The sequence below is a fragment of the Tamandua tetradactyla genome, chromosome 8 (genome assembly GCF_023851605.1).
Source record: "Tamandua tetradactyla isolate mTamTet1 chromosome 8, mTamTet1.pri, whole genome shotgun sequence".
Taxonomy (NCBI): domain Eukaryota; kingdom Metazoa; phylum Chordata; class Mammalia; order Pilosa; family Myrmecophagidae; genus Tamandua; species Tamandua tetradactyla.
Genome location: NC_135334.1, coordinates 47453475 through 47473902, shown reverse-complemented (window position 1 = coordinate 47473902; position 20428 = coordinate 47453475). Strand labels below are relative to the sequence as shown.

The following is a 20428-nucleotide window of genomic DNA, read 5'->3' as shown; positions in this document are numbered from 1 at the left end:
CCGTGGCCTGCCCAATTTTGGCTTATTCTTTTTAACATTTAAAATATTTTAGTGGTTTCCCTAGAGGTTACAGGGTACAGTTTTAATTAATCTCAGTTTCTGCCTTCAAGTATAGTGTAAAAATGTTACAACCATATACTTCTCATCTCTCTCTCCCATCCTTTGTGCTCCTTTTATATATATGACACTATATCCTATTTTTAGATATACTATAGATGCACAATACATAGCTTCTATTTTTGTTTTGGAAAATCAAATGTCTTTTAAAGCAATTAAAATAAGACAAAATATTTATAACACTCTATTTCTTTGTGTAGATCTAAGTTTCTATCTGGTATCATATTTCTTCTGCCTCAAGAACTTCTTTCAGCATTTTTTATTGTGCAGGTCTTCCAGCAATAAATTATCTTTTGACTTGAATAGTTTTGACAAGAAATTTGCTGAAATTTTTTGTCTTTGTTCTTTTGCATGTAGTGTGTCTTTTTTCTTCTAGCTGATTTCAAGATTGACTTTGTCTTTAGTTTTTGAAAGTTTGAATATGATTTGTTTAGGTGCATATTTTTCTTTTTAATTTATTTTGTTTTATCTTCTCTAAACTTGTAGATTTGTGATTTGGTATATTTCATTAATTTTGCAAAATTTGCAACCATTATGTCTTCAAATACATCTGCTTTTTCTCTTTCTGTTCTAGGATTCCAGTTACATAGATTATTTTATATTGTTCTATAGCTCTTGAATACTCTATTTTTAAAAAAGTATTTTTTCCCTTTGTGTTGCAATTTGGGAATTTCTAGTGACCTATCTTCAGATTCACTGATTCTTCTTTTGGTTTGTGAAGCCTACTGGTGAGGCCATCAAAGGCATTATTCATATCTGTTGTCATGTTTATCATTTTTAGCATTTCCATTCAATTGTTCTGATGGTTTCCATCTCTCTGCTGATATTTCCTATCTGCTCATGCATGTTGTCCACTTTTTTCACTGGTTTTTTTTTATCATGTTAATTATATTTATTTCTCTGTCTAAGAGTTTGAGCATCTGATCATATCTGAGTCTGGTTCTATTGATGACCTTGTCTCTTGAGAGCATGTTGTTTCTTCTGGTTGCCTTATGTGAATCACAATTTGTGATTGAAGACCTGGCATTTTCTGTGGGGGGAGGAGATGAGGTAAATTCTATTATCCCTGGAAATGGCTATGCCTCTTTTGCTAGGTATTTAGTGTGGGAGTTTGACTCCATCTACTTCAGGGTTGATCTGATTTTGAGTTCCGTGGTTGCTATATTTACCATTAATGCATCATAGGCCTTAAATTCTTCTAGCATTCATTTGTGTTAAGAGTAGGAAATTGGTTACTAGAAGGTTTTTCTTATTGTTCTTGTCCTACCATCAGCTTTAGACTTCCCCTGTAAGCCTATGCCTCAGAAAAGGGTCTTTCTCCATGCTTTGCTCCATTTTCAGTGGTGGGTTGCTATTTGTTATGCAGTGTTTTATAGTCTGGTTTGGGGGAACTAGGGTAGAAGTCTTCTTTTGTTCTGGCTGAGCATTAGTCTTAGGCAGATGCTATATTCCTATTCAGGGATAGGGAATTTTCATTGATCTCTCCCTGCCTCCACTGGTAAAGGAGCTCTAATGTTCTGGGTCCAACACTTTTTTACTACTCCTCCCTGAAAGGTGGAAATATTTCATGTGTCCTTTCAGCTGCAATGAGTCTTCACCTTTATCCTGAGGATGATAGGGCTTGCTACTCTTTTACTGGAAGCACAAGGCTTTTGTTCCATAAGGAAGATAGGAAGGCAGTTATGCAGATTATTCAGGTTTTCTTATTGTAAGGATGGGAGTGACTCTCTTTCCAGTTTTCTACATGCTTAAGTGGAAACCAAAAGTCTTCTTATGTAGAAAATTTAAGTCATGTTAAAGAGTTGATATTTTGACTTCTGGGAAGATGGCAGAATAGGATAGGTCAAGTTCACTTCTGCTCCAAAGAACAGCTAGAGAAGGGACTGGAAAAAGTCTGCAAGTGTGATTCCAGGGTGTAAATGATCTGGAAGGGTCTTGTACACCATATAGGGAGTTCTGGTTGAAAAAGCGGAAGAATTGAGATAGAGAGAACCAGAGACTGGCTGGCTAATACAACAGCGCATCACATCCATTTCTAGACGGAGGCCTGGAGCTGTCAGCAGTGCACAGACAGGGAGACAGGAACAAAGAAGTATCAGTGTAGAGCCCCTTACCCATGCATATATATGCACCACAACCCATCACCACACTGTTGTGCCCCTCCCTATGCCCTGCATCCTGCTCCATACCTGTCCTGCAAAAACAAAGCTTTAGCCTACTGAAGGAAATCATCATCAAAAGTAATCCTATTAAGATATTTACATGCCAGGAAGACAACAACAGATACAATCCAGTCTAATGAACATATTAAAAGCACCAGAGGAGGTACAGACTTTGAAACAGCTAATCAAAGATGTTCATATAATGTTACTAAATAAAATCAGTGGGATGGCTAATGACATAAAGGAGACAAGAAGACACTAGAAGAGCATAAAGAGAAATTTGAAAAAAATAAGTAGAAAAATAGCAGATATTGCAGAGATTAAAGATGCTGTAGACCAAATGAAAAATATACACTACAACAGCAGATTTGAAGAGGCAGAAGAAAGAATAAGTGAACTAGAGGACAGGACAACTGATTTTGAACACACAGAAGAGAAAATGACAAAAAAGATGGAAAAGTTTGAATTGGACCTTAGGGAAATGATGGATAAAACAAAGTGCACAAATATTAAGAATCATTGGTATTCCAGAAGGAGAACAAAAGAAAAAGGGTTAGAAAAATTAGTGGAGGATATAATGGGACATAAATATGCAAATCAAAGAAGTTCAATGAACTTCATATAGAATAAATCCAAATAGGCTTTCCCCAAGACACATATAAACCAGTTGAAGAGAAGCAGAAATCCTGAAAGCAGCAACAAAAAAACAATCTATTATATACAAGGGAAACAACATAAGACTGAATTCAGACTACTCAACTGGCACCATGGAGGCAAGAAAGCAGTGGTGTGATATATTTAAGATCCTGAAAGAGAAAGACTTTCAGCCAAGAATTCTGTACCCTGCCAAATTGTCCTTCAAAACAGAGAGAGATTAAAATTGCCACAGACAAACTAAGACTGAGAATATATCAACAGGAGATCAGCTGTATAAGAATACTAAAGGGAGTTCTGCTGGCTAAAAAAAAAAGAAAATGACAGGAGAGGGAGGTCTGGAGTTGGGTACAGAATTGAAGAGTACCAGTAAGGGTAACCTAAATGATAAAAAGAGAAAGAGTGAAAAGAACATATAGATCTGACAAAATCCAAAGGATAAGATGGTGGATTCAAGAAATGCCTTTACAGTAATAATTTTGAATATTAACAGACTAAACCTACCAATTAAAAGATACAGATTGGGAGAATAGATTAAGAAATATAATCCATTTATATGCTGCTTACAAGAGATTCATCTTAGACACAAGGATATAAACAGATTGAAAGTGAAAGTATGGCAAAAGATGTTCCATGCAAGCTATAACCAAAAGAAAGCATTAAATGTAGACATCATAAGAGACAAAGAAGGACACTATATATTAGTAAAAGGGACAATTAACGAAGAAGAAGAAGTAACAATCATAAATGCCTATGCTCCCAATCAAGGAGCTCCAAAGTACATGAGATATAGACATTGGCAAAACTGAAGGGAGCGATAGATGTTTCAACATAATAGTAGGAGACTTCAATACACCACTCTCCTCTATAGACAGAACAACCAAATGGAGGATCAATAAGGAAATAGAGAATTTAAACAATTTGATAAATGAATTAGACCTAATAGACATATATAGGTCATTACGTCTCAAAACACCAGGATATACATTCTTCTCTAGTGCTCATGGAACATTCTCCAAGATAGATCATATGCTGGGGCACAAAACAGTTCTTTATAAATTTAAAAACATTAAAATTATTCAAAGCACTTTCTCTGATCACAATGAGTAAAGCTGCAAATCAATAACCACCAAAGAACAAGAACTTTCACAAAAATATGGAGATTAAATAACATTCTTAAACAATGAGTGGGTCAAAGAAGAAATTGCTAGAGAAATCAGTAGCTATCTGGAGATGAATGAAAAGGAGAATACAACATATCAGAACTTACGGGATGCAGCAAAGGCTGTGCTGAGGGGGAAAGGTATTGCCCTAAATGTCTATATTAAAAAAGAAGAAAGAGTAAAAATTGAGGAGTTAACTGCTCACCTGGAGGAACTTGAGAAAGAACAGCAAACTAACTCCAAATCAAATAGAAGAAAAGAAATAAAAGTGATTAAAGCAGAGTTAAATGAATGGGAGAACAAAAGAATAGTAGAAAGAATCAATAAAACCGAAAGTTGGTTCTTTGAGAAAATCAATGAAATTGTTGGGCCACTAGCAAGGCTGACAAAGAAGAAAGAGAGGATACAAATAAACAAAGTCAGAAATGAGAGAGGCATCATCACCACAGCCCCTGAAGAAATAAAGACTTGATATTTTGTCCCATATGTAGTATGAATCCAAAGAAAGATTTAAGTAGAGGATTACTTGGTCCTGATTTATATTTTTAGAAGATCACATGTTTGGTATTTATTGGTATCTGCTATATTTTAGGAACTGTAAGATATGGGTTTCCAAAATAAATTAAAAAGTAGCAAGGGCAGTGTTCTTTAATAGTTCATAATCAAGTAGATAAGTCTCACTGACTATATAACAAACAGTTAATAAAAGTTCAATATAAGAAGTGCTGTAACAGAATGTCCATGCAGAGGGCTCTGGGACAATGAAGAAGGGAGAATTTGATTATGGCACATAGAGGGAGAGATGGTAGAAATTGACATTTGAGTTGTATCTTGAAATTTAAATAGCATATTGTCTCAGAGAAAATGCAAAAATGAATAAGATTAATATCAAGATTTCCTTGTAGCCTTTTTTTCTGAACAGCAGTATTTTAATTTCTTTTTTTATGTTTCTTAGCAAGAACCAGTTGCTAAAGAAAGAAAACATTTAGGTTTATTATCCAATCACCACCACTACCACCACTAATTAGAACCACTGCCACCATCACAACAAAAATCTTTCTATCAAATATAGATTCCTAGCTCTTGAAATCAGTAGATGATTTCTAATTTACTGAGCTGACTTACAGTTAGAATCCCCTTAAATGTTTTAACAAATGAAGAACTCTGCACTTAACATCCAAAGGTTTTGGTTCACACTGTAAAGGTCAGGATTTTGTACGTTTGTAAAGTTTTCAAGGTGACTCTGAAGACCAACTAATGCATGACACTTGGATGGCCTCTCATGTGCACAGTCCTCGAGCATTAGTTTGAGTTCCTCGGAAAGCAGACTCAAGAAAGACTTGGTTGCAGATTGTTTTTTGTGTGTGAGTTGATCCCAGGGAGCATAAATAAGGAAGAGGGGAAGGGAAAAAAGGCAAAGGAAAGAAACTAATAAAACATTAGCAAATGTGTGGGTTATCACTTCAGACATATGGGACCCAATCCCTCCGGGGACTTTCTGAGGAGGCTATACATAGTCTCTCCTGAAAAGGCAACCTTTAGGTAACCATATTTTGACCCCCTAACTCATTTACTTGCCATATTTTGATCACTGTATCTTTATTTCCAAGGGCGGGCTCCTCACCTGAAAGGCAGCCAATCCAGTGATTCATGGAATAAATGATAACGTCAGTCAATGAGATTCTCTCAGAGGAGCAAGACAGTTGGCAGGGACATTTGAAACTAGGTCTGATGCCATGTATTACAGACATCTCCATGATAGGCAAGTAGAAATGCAAGAGAATAGAGATACCACTGGAGAGAGTGGTATCATGTGGTCCACTGAAAATACTGTACCTATTCTTCCTGAAACTAATTCATTAATTTTTCATAGAAGCCCATGTAGATGTCTCCTTACAGTAAAATTACTGATACTTGAGGTAAGTTGAGTAAGTCAAAAGAGCCTTGGCTTAAATACTTAAGGAAAGTAGCTGCAGAGCCACAGATGAAAAGCAGAACATAAAATAGTCTCATATTCCACAATTTAAACAATCTGGAAATAGATAATCAGAACTTGATTTTAATATAATTATAATGATTAGTACTAAGTGACAGTACTTATTTACTTCCATAGTTCTGTTAACCCTGTGATCAAAATAAACTGATTACAAATATAATGTATGCCCACATGCAGACCTTTCAGAAAGTAGAACTTATTGTTATGGAATTATTCTAATATATTTCCAGAAACCTAAGCCTGTCAGGTAGATTGTTCTTTACATTTGCATTCTGATTCTTTACATAACCTATTCAAGGGGGGGAATCTGAACCATTTCAGATGATTGTTGTTTTCAGGATACAATGTAAATGAGAAGTGAGGTGCACTGTATTTATCTTGGGCTGGGTCTGGAAGTCAGTTTCTCAGTCTGTCATTAATCCCCAGGTAATCCTCTGACCACAGCTGATATTTGGAGCAGAGAACTGGAACACCACAATTGTCTCAGGTCAAGTTCTGTCTTTGGATGAACTTCTTAAAAGGCACGCACCCATGCGTATCGAAAACCAGAAGGTTCCCTAAGAGATGCTGTTGCAAAGAGTAGCTCTTGGGAGATGAGAGATGTACAAATTGTGATTGACAGAAATAAGGGAGATTTTTAATGGCTTGATAGTCTGGATTTTTATTCCATTTATTTTAGCAAGTAGTTACCAAGGAACCACTAAGGGTTTAATGCTGTGCTCAGCACTATTGAAAAATAAAGAATACAGGAATCATGATTTTCCTTAGAAAGCCTACAATACACATAAATAATTAACTGTGAAATAAATTTTCATAATTTATAATGTTTCTATTGCCCTACATATTTCAAAAATTTCTTCTACATATGTATACATATATGTATATTGTATGTTGTATATACATATATGTATGCTGTGTAGTAAAGAATGTGGTCTTCCCAAAGAGGTCTGGTCTTTGTAATGGCTCCTGGGAGGTAACTGGTGAACCCTTTTATTTTCCCAAGTGGGAGGAGTCTCACTGTCACTCCTGGTGGGCTGCGTGGACCGCAACTGATAGTTTATGTTAATGAGGTGGCTCATGATAGACCTTGAGGAGGTGGTGGGGCTGGAGACTGAGTTCAACTACATCAGAGTCGATCGAACGTGCCCATGTAATGAAACCCCAATAAAAACTCCGGACATTGAAGGTTGGGTGATCTTTCCTTGCTGACAATACCCTGGGTGTATAGCTATGCATCAATACTAGGAGGATAACATTTCTGAGAACAATAGAAGGCTTGCATTTGGAACCCTTCTAGAATTTGATTGTCTTCCATTGGCTGGTTCTAATTTGGATTCTTTCACTATAATAAAACTCCGAGCATAAGTATGGCACTTCCCTGAGTTCTGTTAGTCATTCTATCAAATTATTGAACCTTAGAGTATAACGAAGAACCCCAAATTTGTATCCAGCTGGTCTGAAGTGAAAGTAGCCTGGGGAACCTTGAACTTGTGGCTGGCATCTGAAGTAAAGGCAGTCTTGTGAGGATTATTCCCGCTGACCTTGCAGTTTGGCAAACTTTTCCCATGTGCATCTCTTCTTATTTAATTCTCATAACAACCCTCTGGAGTAAGTAATATTATTCCATTTTACTGGTATAAAAACTGAGTTTAAGAAACTTATTCAAAATCTACTGTATGTTATTCCATTACTACATTTACCATGCTGTGTTAACAAATCTGATCCTTTATCTCCCAAGTTGCCCACATTGTCCCAGAGTAAGTATTCTTCTTGCCTGTTCTCCCAGGGCCTAGAGGTCCCCAAGTCCCAGTTGTGTCTCCTTCCTCAGATCCTAATTCATTATACCCCACCCATGCCTCTTCACTGCCTCTGCCTGTCACCAGCACATTACCACCTCAGCCTCTTAGCTTCAGCTCTCTCAAGGGCTATCAGTAGGTTTATCCATATCCCAAGCTGATCAGAACTGAGGAACACAGAATAATAGTAACTACTAGTTCTAATGACCTCTTCCTTGTGTGCCAGTTCCTACATTCATTTCTTTGTACATATTATTTCATTTATGCCTTATAAGAGTCTACATATTATCATGGATGAAAAAATAGGTTGCCCAGGATCATACAACTAGCTAATGGCAGAACTGAGATCTGAAGCCAAGTATCTCTCACTCCCATGCCCAATTTCTTAACAAAAAAGAATAATTATCTGGACTTACCTTCCTGGATGCCCTTGTTGGAGAGTCTGCATTGCTTTGGAATGTTGATTAGGATTTTTAAGAGGATGTGAATAGATCTTTCTGAGAGAGATGTTGGAGAGGGGTGGACACTACCTCTGTGTCCACTTCTTTCTCCCACACCCTCCTCCAGACTGAAAATTCCTTAAGGGCTGAGATTGACTTTATTTCCTTATGTCTTACACTGAGCACATTGCCTGAAATAGAAAAGGAACTCTGAAAAATGCTTGCTGAATGAATAAATGAATAAATTATTTTTTCTGAACACATGCAATTTGATCTTGAGCACATGGCTTATGAGTGCCAATGTCCCATTGGGCTTTGTATGCAACATACTGATTGCTATGTTTCATTCCATGATAAGGTCTTTATTTCCTATTATTTCATCTATAGATCTTTCCTCCAATTGAAAATGACTTTGAAAATAGCTATCATACTGGTGAGGATGATACAGGCAGGGCCACACTTTCGAAGGCAGCACATGGGATGATTTTGGTGGCAACCTGTAGCCCCAAGATGGTCAGTGAAGCTTCAGTCCAGAAGCAGAAGCGGGGGAGGAGTAGGGGAGATGAAGTTCCTGCTCACGGCTTGCCCCCACCTTTAAAGGGCCTTTCGAGAAAATCATACCCAATAGTTTTAACTTATATCTCATTGACCATGCCTAGCTATGAGGAAAGATAAATAGACTTCTAGTTGGACACAGGATAACCAGGAATAAAATCCAGTCTTTCCAAAAATAAAACAGGGAAGAATGGATACGTGGTGCCTTACTCTATTGCCCACCTCTTTGCATCAGTAGTTAAGCTTTCTTTAAGTTTCTGACATCTCCAGCACACATCTAAGCGTTGAAGTCAGGAAATAGAGCACAGAGTAAGGTGGTCTTTTCCGCTGGAACTTCTAACATCTATTTCTTTCCTGGATACCTGGATACACCTATTCTAGAAAGTTAACCTGGAGATTGCAAATAAGCACGAGAGAACTAAAAAGTCAGTTTGAAGTAGGAAATGGGAGTTGCCATGAATCTCAGCAGATGAAATTTTGCCTAACTACAGCAGGAGTCTAGGAGAGCTTTTGAAGAGAATGGAATTAAATAAATGGAGGAAAAGGGCATGATTTCTGCATAGATAAGGAACATCAAATTCAAAAATTCTTGGTTGAATACCTGCTCTAGGCAGTCCCTTCTGTTCCCTGCTTCAATTTTAGTACTCTGTTCAATGACACCTGTACCTCGACTTTCATTACCTTCATCTAGTCATTTAGTACTTTCTGTCAAAAGAGGGCAAACATGTTTGCAGAGATGAATACAACAACAAATGTGCAATCATTTTTTCACCTTATGAGAAGTAACATAAGCAGGCAGTTTTAAAGAACATTGTTTGCATTGAAAGAAAGGGACAATCCATATCTGGTTAGTCCTGTACCATGTTAAACAAGGCAGAGGAGAAAAGCATGACATCGTTCTTACTTTCAGTCTCATTGGGAAGATATACCATATGAAACAGATACGATAAGAAATAAGCATCAAGCAAATCAAATAAGGTACGGATGGAGTTATAGGTGGCTGCAAGAACAGGTGGAAGTTGAGAGAAGAGAAGGCTAATGAACCATGGTGATTAGTCCAGTAAGCAAACCAGTGGTCACCACTAGAGGTTAGATACATAAGAAACCATTGTGCAGCCTGACAGGGAAGTCAGGATCCACGCTGAGGTATCAGGACAAACTAGAGAAGGAAGAAAAGCCTGCACTGGGCAACCAAGAGCTGATTCACTGATATCCAGCCCAAGCAAGAGGTTAATGTAAGAGCTTTATTATTAAGTCAAATGTGGGGGTGAAAAGGTCAAACTATCATGAATAGTAGTAGAAGAATATGGTATATATGTTAAATTCTAGTACAAACAAGCCCACCCAACAGGGATAGAGATGAGATTAGTGATCCCATGGTCCAGTGATTACTGTTCACGATTGTTTTCCATTCTCTTGCAGTAAATGCCTTTCAGGAGTCTGGTTGGGATCACACTGGGTCCTGGAGACCTTCTGGCCTGAGAACGGAAACCGTCCTCGAAGGTAATCAGCTCAGCTGAGCCTCCAAACCCACCCCCATCCTAATTTCCTAAGGCTGCCATCGCAAAGGACCACAAGCTAGGTGGTTTAAAACAACAAGAATTTACTGTCTCACAGTTCACGGTGTCAGCAGGTCCATGTTTCCTCCGAATTCTGTGAGTTTCTATCTGTGGCCTGCCAGCAGTCCATGCAGTTCTTTGGTTTGTGGCCTAATTCAATCTCTGCCTCTACCAGGGCTGCCTTCTCTCTATCTGTTTGTGACCAATTCTCCCCTTCTTGTAAGATGTTAGTCAAATTGGGCTAGGGCTCACCCTATCCCAGTTTGGTCTCATCTTAACTAATAACATCTTCAAAGATCCTATTTCTAAACAGGACTAGGGATTAGGACTTGAATATATCTATTTTTGGGGAACACAATTCAACCCATAACACTCTCCTTTCTCAGCATCTCAAGAGCTTAGCAGGAGGAACTGAAGAGAGTGTGAGGCAAGGAATCGAATTTATCCTGTTTAACAGTCATTGGTCAGTCATGGCTGAAGAGCTTTCCAACAGAGTCAACTGATTGCCCTCCATGTGTAGAATAGCCCTACCGGTTGGGGCCCTATCAGAAAACCATTATCTCACTGCTTGCCCCTCAAGAGGTTCATGGGCCTTAGAAGGAAGAGGAGTGGTGGAAGGGCTCGCATTCAGCTCATGTGCCCTGAGGTCAAGTGGCCAAGAGACAGTCTTGGGAGCTCTGATAGCAGTGCCACAAATCAGGAGATTTATTGAAATAAACTTTCAGTCAAAAACTTACAAGAAAAAAGGACATTATATATCAATAAAAGGGTCAAATCAACAAAAATTTGACAATTATAAACATGCGTGTATTAACAGCAGAGTGTCAAAATAACCGAAGCACATTGACAGAATTGAATGGAGAATTAGTAGGGCAGGCCACGGTGACTCAGTGGCAGAGTTCTCACCTGTTGTGCTGGAGACCTGGGTTCAATTTCTGGTGTCTGCCCATGTAATAATCAAAAAAAAAAAAGCAGTCTATAGTGACTTTTTTTCACCATCAACTGAAAAGGTCCAAGGTGGTTTTCTATACAGATTGTCTGATACTATGTTTTGGGTGGGCTGGGGTGGGGTGTGGACAGCATAATTTTAAAAGAATTTGCATCATGTGCTAGGCCAATATTTTATCCATTGCGTCATAATGTTTTTCTCAAAGTGAAGAATGAGGGCCAATTTAACTTCAATTTATAAATCCAGATTTCATTATAATTAATTTATGTTGAATTAAAATGTAGTATATCTACAAGCCACATTTTCCTTTTTTTCTCTCTGTGCTATGCTGACAGATACTTCTTGGTCTCTTCGTCTAGCTCCTTTTCATCTCCCAGATCACTTTATAACAGAGTTCTCTAGGACTCCTTGCTCTTCCTCCCATCTCTAATCATGCCCACTCCCTTAACAATTGCTCTCTTATGGTTTTAAATGTGATTCCAAACTTATTCCAGACCTCTCTCCTGAAGTCAAGACTGGTCCACTTGACATCTTCAACTCAATATGTCAGAAATAGAATTCTAGGAGAGCACAAGTACAAAATGGCAGAATAAGAAGTTATACAAATCATTCCACCCACTAGAAAAATGCAAGAACTGAAAAAAAGAGACTGTAATTAAGTGGTAACCTGGAACTAGAATGAATATTTAGAACAACCTTAAGAGTGTTAGAGAAAGTAAGAGACTGAGTAACAATACTGGCAAATATGTGTGCTAGCATTATTTCATTTTTCATTTGAAATGCTGCCTTTTATGTCTTATAAGACTGAGAAATCAAATGCATAATATATAAACCTAAATTTTTGTTATGGGCACACAATGCATAAAGATGTAATTTGTGACATGAATAACATAAAAGGAAATGATGGAAGGATATAGGTAATATGTGTGTGCAAACTATTGGAATTAAGTTGAAATTAACACTTAAACTAAATTAAAATAGATTTGGTAAGCGTGGGGTGCAAGGGTAGGTCAATGGTAGAGTTCTCGCCTGCTATCTAGGAGACCTGGGTTTGATTCCAGCTCATGACTCAACAAATAAACAAACAATTCAACAAATGGTGCTGCAATAATGGGCTACTCACATGTAAAAAGAATGAAATATGACCCTGCCATACAGCATACAAAAAAAAGAGAATAGATTTAGCCAGCAAAACATAATCCCCATAGTAACTATAAAGAAAATATCTAAAAAATCTACACAAAAGGAAAGGATAAGTGATGCAAAATGGCTCATTATAAAAGATCATCTAAACAAAAAGGAAGGCAATAATGGAATAAAAGAGGGACAAAAGAGGTATCTAACCTAAAAAAAGCAAACAGCAAATGACCAAAATAAATCTTTCTTATCAGCAATTTCTCTTAATGTAAATCATTAAACTCACCAATCAAAAGGTAGAGATTGACAGAATTGATAAAGAAACTTGACCCAGCTATATGCTGTTTACAAGAGACCTGTCTTATATTCATAGATACAAAGAAGCTGAAAGTGAAAGGTTGGAAAAAAATTTCATGCAAATAGTAATTAAAAGAAAGCAGATGACTGTATTCACTTCAGATAAAATAGACTTTCAGTAAAAAACTTACAAGAAGAAAGGACATTATATATCAATAAAAGGGTCAAATCAACAAAAAATTTAACAATTATAAACATACATGTATCTAACAGCAGAGTGTCAAAATATCCGAAGCACATTGACAGAATTGAATGGAGAATTAGACAGTTTTGCAATAGTTAGAGATTTCAATACACCACTTTCGAGATTAGATAAACCAGCTAAACAGAAGATCAAGAAGGAAATAGAGGACCTTAACACTATTGTCACAGTCAGGTTCATGTGTCAACTTGGCCAGGTGGTGGTACCTGTTTGTCTGGTTGGGCAAGTGCTGGCCTGTCCGTTGCAATGAAGACATTTCATAGAGTTAAATCATGATCACGTCAGCTGCATCCACAGCTGATTTCATCTGTAATCAGCCAGGAAGTGTCTTCTGCAATGAGTGATGCTTAATCTAATTACTGGGAACCTTTTAAGGAGGATTCAGAAGAGACAGGCTCTCTTCCTGCTTTGGCTGGCGAACCTCTCCTGAGGAGTTCGTCCAGACTCCCCATCAGAATGGTCAGCTTCACAGCCTGCCCTGCAGATTTTGGACTCTGCACTCCCACGGTTACATGAGACACTTTTATAAATTTTATATTTGTGAGTATTTCCTGTTGATTCTGTTTCTCTAGAGAACTCTAACTAATATAACTATAAACCAACTAGATGTAACTGACATATATAGAACATTTCACCCAACAGCAGGAGAATACACATTCTTTTCAAATGCACATGAATCATTCTTTAGGAGAGAATGTTAGGGCACAAGAGAAGTCTCAATAAATTTAAAAGTATTCAAATCATAGAAAGTAACCTCTCTGACTACAGTGGAATGGAGCTAAAAATCAGTAACAGAAGGAAAACTTGAAAACTTATAGATATGTGGAAATTAAACAGTCTCTCAAACAACCAATGGATTAAAGAAATTACAAGGGAGATTAGAAAATACTTAAAGACAAATAAAAACTAAGACACCACATATGCAAATTTATGAGATGCAGCTCAGCAGGAAATTTATAGCTGTAAATGCCTATATTAAAAAAGAGAAATACTCAAATACATCACCTAGCTTTACATTTTGAGGAACTAGGAAAACAAGAGCAAAGTAAACCCAAAGTTAGCAGAAGAAAAGAAATTACTAAGGTGAGAGTGGAGATAAATGAAATAGAAAATAGAAAAACAATTAAGAGAATAAACAAAACTAAAAGTTGTTTTTTTGAAAAAAAAATCAATAAAATTTACAAACCTTTAACTTGACCTGACAAAGACAAAAAGAGAAAAGATGCAGATAACCAAAATCAGAAAGGAAAATGGTGATATCACTGCTGATCTTACAGAAATAAAAGGATTTTAAGATAATATTATGAACAACTGTTTGCCAACAAACTAATCTAGAAAAAAATGGAAAAGTCCCTAGAAATACATCAGTTACCCAAATTGATTCAAGAAGAAATAGGAAATATCAAGAAGCCTATGACAAGTACAGAGATTGAATCAATAATCCAATTTTTCATCAAAGAAAAGTCCAGGACATGATGGCTCACTGGTGAATTCTACAAAGCATTTAAAGGATTAGTACCAATCCTTCTCAAACTCTTCCAAATAATTCAAGACGAAGGAACACTTTCTAATTCATTCTATGAGACCAGCATTATTCTGATATAAAAGCCTGATAAAGACATCACGAAAAAAGAAAATTACAGATCAATTTCCCTTATCAATATAGAAGCAAAAATCCTTAACAAAATACTATCAAACTGAATCCAATGGCATATTAAAAAGGTTATAAACCATGACCAAGTGGGATTCATCCCAGGGATGCAAGAGTGGTTCAAAATACAAGAAACAATCAATGTACTGCCATGTGGGAAACCTGGATTTGATTCCCAGTTCATGCACATCCCAAAAAACAAACACACAAACAAAAATTCAACAAATGGTGCTGCAATAGCAGGATACTCACATGGAAAAATAACGACATGTGACCCTGCCATACAGCATCCAAAAAAAATAGAAAGAAAGTACTCAATGTAATACCCTACATAGATAGATTGAAGGAAAGAAAACGAGTACCTCAAAAGGCATTCCTCAAAATCCAGCACACTTTCTAAATAAAAGCACTGAGAAAAGTAGGAATAGAAGGGGATTTTCTCCATATGATAAAGGTTATTTATTAACAACCCACAGCTAATATTATACTCAATGATGAAAAATATAAAGCTTCCCCTCTAAGATCAGGAACAAGGCAAGATGCCCACCTCACCACTGCTACTCAGTATTGTACTATAAATCCTCTCAGAGCAATTGGGCAAGAAAAGGAAATAAAAAGATATCTGAATTAAAAAAGAATTGAAAAGAACAATTGAAGAATAAAAAGATACCTGAATTGAGAAATTTCTACTTGCAGATGTGATCTTTTTTTTTTTTTTTAATTTAGAAAACAGTTACTGAATGCCTCTAGGTGCAGAGCTAGGGCTTTTTGATAATGCAGGTGATACAGAGACAAGCAAGAGGTATTTTTTTTTTTTGCCGTCCAGAACACTAATACCAGGTTGAGAAAGCAGACATAGAAATAAATAATCCTGAAATGAATTATTCCATGATCAGTGCCACAATAGGGGTTCAAATAAGCATTTCCATATGTGAACATGAGACAGAAAGAGTATAATGATACCTATATGAACTGGTGGTACTGATCACATAAAATATTTTAAAAAGTAAAACAAATTTCTTCCTTTGTCAAAAATCTCATAAAGAAGTAGGTCCCTTGTAAAATAGGACTTAATTTCTTGCTCACAAAAGGTACCAAGTGTGATTGATATATTTTCCTGCACATTTGGCCATCATTTTCCTGCACATCTTGGCAGCTGAAACATAGAATGTGAGATGACATGAAACCCAAAGGGATCCACCAGAAAATGACTAGAGTCAATAAATGAATGCAACAAGGTTACAAGGTACAAGATCAACATAGAAAAACCAATTTCCCTATATACTGGCAATGAGCAATCCAACTGGTAAAATAAGAAAATACTGATTACAATAGAATCTAAAAGAATAAAATGTCTAGGAATGAATTTAACTAAGTCTAAAGAAGACTTGTTTATTAGAAAATACCACACACTGCCAAAAGAAATGACAGAACATCTAAGTAAATGGTAAGACATTCACGTTCATGCATTGGAAGAGGTAACATTGTTGATATGTCAATATTACCCAAAGCAATCCACAAATTCAGTACAATCCTTATTAAAATTCCAGTAGCCTTTTTTGCATCAGTTTGAAACTGATCCTCAAATTTATATGAGGCTCTGAAGTCAAAACACTCTTAAAAATAGAACAAGATTGGAGGACTCATACTTCCTGATATCAAATATTATTACAAAGCAACAATAACCAAAACAGTGTGGCACTGTCACAAGGATGGACAAAAAGATATGTGGAACAGAATTGAAAGTACAGAAATAGACCCACGCATCTACGGCCAACTGATTTTTGACAGGGATACTGAGAACATGCAGTGGAGAAAGATGAGTCTGTTCAAGAAATGGTGTTGGAATAACTGGATATCCACACGTGGAAGGGTGAAACTAGACCCTTACTTCAGCCCATATATGAAATTTAACTCAAAATCAATCAAGAATAAAAATATAAGAGCTAAAACTATAAAGCGTTTAGAAGATAACATGGGATAAATCTTTGTGACCTAGAACTCAGCAATGGATTCATAGATATGACACCAAAAGCATGAATAACAAAAACAACTATAGATAAATTAGATTTCATCAAAATTAAAAACTTTTGTGCATTGAAGGAAATTATCAAGAGAGTAAAAAGTTATATTCAGAATGGGAGAAAATAGTTTCAAACCATATTTTGGAGAAGAGTTAAATATCCAGAATATATAAGGAACTCCTACAACTCAAACAACAAAAAGTCACCCCAATTTAAAAATGGACAAAGAAATTAAATAGACATTTTTCCAGAGAAGATAAACACATGGTCAATAAACACATGACAAAATGTTCAACATCATTACCCAGTAGGAAATGCGAATTAAAAACTCAATGAGATACCACTTCACACACACAAGGATGGCTGTTGTTAAAAGAATGGAAAATAACAAGAGCTGGAGAGGATTTGGAGAAATTGGAACTCTAATGCACTGTTGGTGGGTATGTAAAAGGGTGCAGCCACTGCAGAAAGCAATATGGTAGACTTCAAAAGTTTAGATATACATTTACATTTGACCCAGCAATCACACACAAGGTATGTACCCACAGAGAGGGAAAACAGGGTCCATGTATATAGAAAACAGATGCTTGTACAGCAATGTTCAGAGCAGGGTCCATGTATACAGAAAACAGATGCTTGTACAGCAATGTTCAGAGCAGCATTATTTGCAATAGCCTAAAGCTGGAAATAACCCAACAACAAATCAGTGAGTAAACAAAATGTGGTACATACACACAATGGAATATTATTTGGCTGTAAGAAGAAATGAAGGTATGGGAGATGCTGCAACATGAAAGAAACTTGCAAATTTGTGCTCAGTGAAGCAAGACACATAAGGAAAAAAATTGTATGGTATCACTTACAAGAGATGATTAGAATTAGCAAATTCACAGATAGAAAGCAGCTTAGAGGTTACTGAGGAAGGTGGTGAGGAAAGGGAGAGGATTTCTTAGTAAAGATGAAAAAAATAATTTAAAAAGGAAAAGAAATAGAACTCCTGATCATTTCCTGAATATTTGTTCCATTTACAGTTATCGCATATCTTCTGAGGCCAACTCCATCATTCAGCGTTCAGACTAAAAACCTTGGGGTCATTCTGGGGTCCTGTCTTTCTCTCTTACACTTCATCCTATCATTCAGAAAGCCCTATTACCACTACCATCAAATCATATCCACAATCAACTGCTTCCCACCATCTCTGTTGCCATCTCTATTGCTGTGATCTGGGCCATCACCATATCTCACCTGGATTTCTGCAGTAGCCTCCTGATTCTTCTCCCTTGGTTTATCCTCAACATGGCAGTCAGAGTTATTCTCTTAAAATATTGTTTGTTACTCCTCTGCTCAAAATCCTCCAAAGCCTTCCCATTTTCTACCCAGTAACAGCCAAAGTCCCTACAGTGGCCTCAGGGCTTCACAGGCTGCAGCCTCCTTCCATTCTGCAACTCCCTTCCCTCTCTGAGCTTATTTCCTACTGCTTTCCCCTTTGATGACTCCGCTTCAGCCTAGCTCCAGCCCTCTGGCCTCCTTCCTATTTCTGCAAAACACACTTCTCCATTAGGACATTTGCATGAGCTGTTTCTTCTGACTGGAATACTCTTCCTTTATATATCTGCATAGTTAATCCTCTCACCTCCTTCAAGTTTTTCTTTGACTTCAAGACTCAAAATTAGAAAGAAATTCTCAGTACAATGGAAATAATGAGTTTTCCTGAATGAAGGGAAGCAATGGGATTGGCTTAGAACAAGAAACTACAGCCCAGAAGCTGAACACTGGCGAGCTGAAGGCAGGGCTGGACTGAGGGCTCCACACTGGGAGGCAGGGAAAGTGGACAGCAGAGACAGCTCCGGTATAACCACATCTTCAAAACTCTGCCACAGTGGTTGAAAGGGCACATAGGGCCTATGATTCTAGTATCCTGATTCTGTCATGGCAGAGGTCAAAGAGAATAAGGAATGCAAAAAGATGAAGTCACTGCATTTAGTTGGAAAGAGGTCATTGGGAATCCTAAACACAATGATTTAGAAGGATGACTAGAGATAAAGTTAAATTCCACGATTCTCCAGAAGAAAATGGAAGATCAGAATCCAAGCACAGTGAATTTAAAGTTTAGACTCGAGGCTATTAGTGTAGGAGATTTGGAGGTCAAGGAAAAATGAGTTGGTATCCCGGGGGAATAAAGACAGTCCTTGAGGTAAAGGTCAATATGAGCTACTCTCTGATGCCTGTCTTTCCTTATGAATAAGAAAAACATTTGTCCAAGTAAGAAGGAGCTTCTTGGGGAAAAGGAGTAGAATATGCACTTAATGGTGGAGAGAGGCCTCTTGTTCTTTGGAGGATTGTGAGGATGTGAGGTGGGGAGAACGGAGGATCTATGGAGAGATCTCTTCCGAAGCCAGACCCAGAGTACTGCTTACCCAGGGTTGGCAGAGGGTGTTCCTCTCCTGCGCATTCATTCAGTAGTGGTAGTAAGGACAAAGCAGTTAGGAGAGGAGAAGGACAATTTCTTATTTTAACAAGTGGGAACCCATTGGTGGCTTGTACTTTGATACAGCTAGAACATTCCCCCCAAATACATGATATAAGATACACTTTAAATTAATCAAATGAATAACATTTTTATAAAAAGTTATAAATTATAACATATTGCAGGAAGTCTAATAAGGGGGGAAATTAGGTCTCACCTATATCAAATATTTGCAAGTACTTTGAATATAAAAAACAGTCATCAGAAATTGCCATGCAAGTGAAACCCATTTTCTTATCCATAATGTTCCTGGTAGTAAAGCCCTGGCCTTCTGACTTCAGGCGAGTGGCTTTCACAGGCACTTTTTTTGGAAAATGTCGTAAAGTAACTTCACTGTTCACATGGGACAGGATGAGAAAGGCAATTTGTGCATCAATCTTAATGTAGAACACCTAATAAAAACAGCTCTTTTCTAACTCCTAACCTCGCAGAATCACTGTCTCCTTTTCTTTCTGTTATTTCACAGACTGAAAAGATCAAGTTCTTGCTGCTTGTCTGGCCATTCATTCATTCACTCATCCATTAAACATGTCTTTAGTGCCAGACAGTATGCTAGTCTCTTAGGATAGAAGACAGTAAGACCCAGTCTGTATCTTTAAGAAGCTTGCTGTCTGGGAAGGGAGGCAGACAATTCAGAAAATTCCTAGACAAGGTGTTCAATGTCATGACTACAGCTCTTATGGGGGCTCAGACCTTGGGGTCAGTCAGGGCAGGATTCCAGGTGTCCACACACCTAAACCAAGTCTGGGTTCAAATGGGGCAAGGGAAGGGCAGTTCAGGCAGTGGGTGTGCTTTTCACAAGGGCTTAGAAAACCACATCATGCAGGTATGTGGAAAGCATCTCTGAAAGTCCTGTGGACTTAGGAAGCAGTGGGCTTTTCCTGGTGTGGAGACTCTACTACCTCATGAAAGTCCAGTAAACTAGTGTTATGTTTCTTTCATATGCTTACTTCTCTCCCATTGTTTCCATAAGGAAGGTACATTTTTACACAGCTCAGAAATCAGATGCAGTAAGGGCGAATGCTGAAAAAAACTTAGATGAAAGAGTGAGAAATAAATATGTGATGGGCATAAGGCAAAACTTTCCATCTCCTTTTCCACACAGCGGTGGTGGGAAAGTCTGACATCTGCCAGTCACT

The 20428-nt window shown here is 37.4% G+C and overlaps 1 protein-coding gene across 2 annotated transcripts in view; it reads left to right on the top strand.

Annotated features, from left to right (window-relative positions):
• The first annotated feature begins 7453 nt into the window (after positions 1 to 7453).
• The window catches only part of LOC143643374 (uncharacterized), a 31272-nt gene continuing 18297 nt past the window's right edge, over positions 7454 to 20428 (top strand). For both annotated transcript variants that reach the window (XR_013156245.1, XM_077112056.1), the window contains exons 1-2: positions 7454 to 7700; positions 10306 to 10386. Coding sequence is in view for 1 of the 2 variants with exons in the window: in XM_077112056.1 (XP_076968171.1) it covers positions 7658 to 7700; positions 10306 to 10386 (124 nt within the window). In the remaining variant the exon portion in view is untranslated. The remainder of the gene's footprint in view (positions 7701 to 10305; positions 10387 to 20428) is intronic.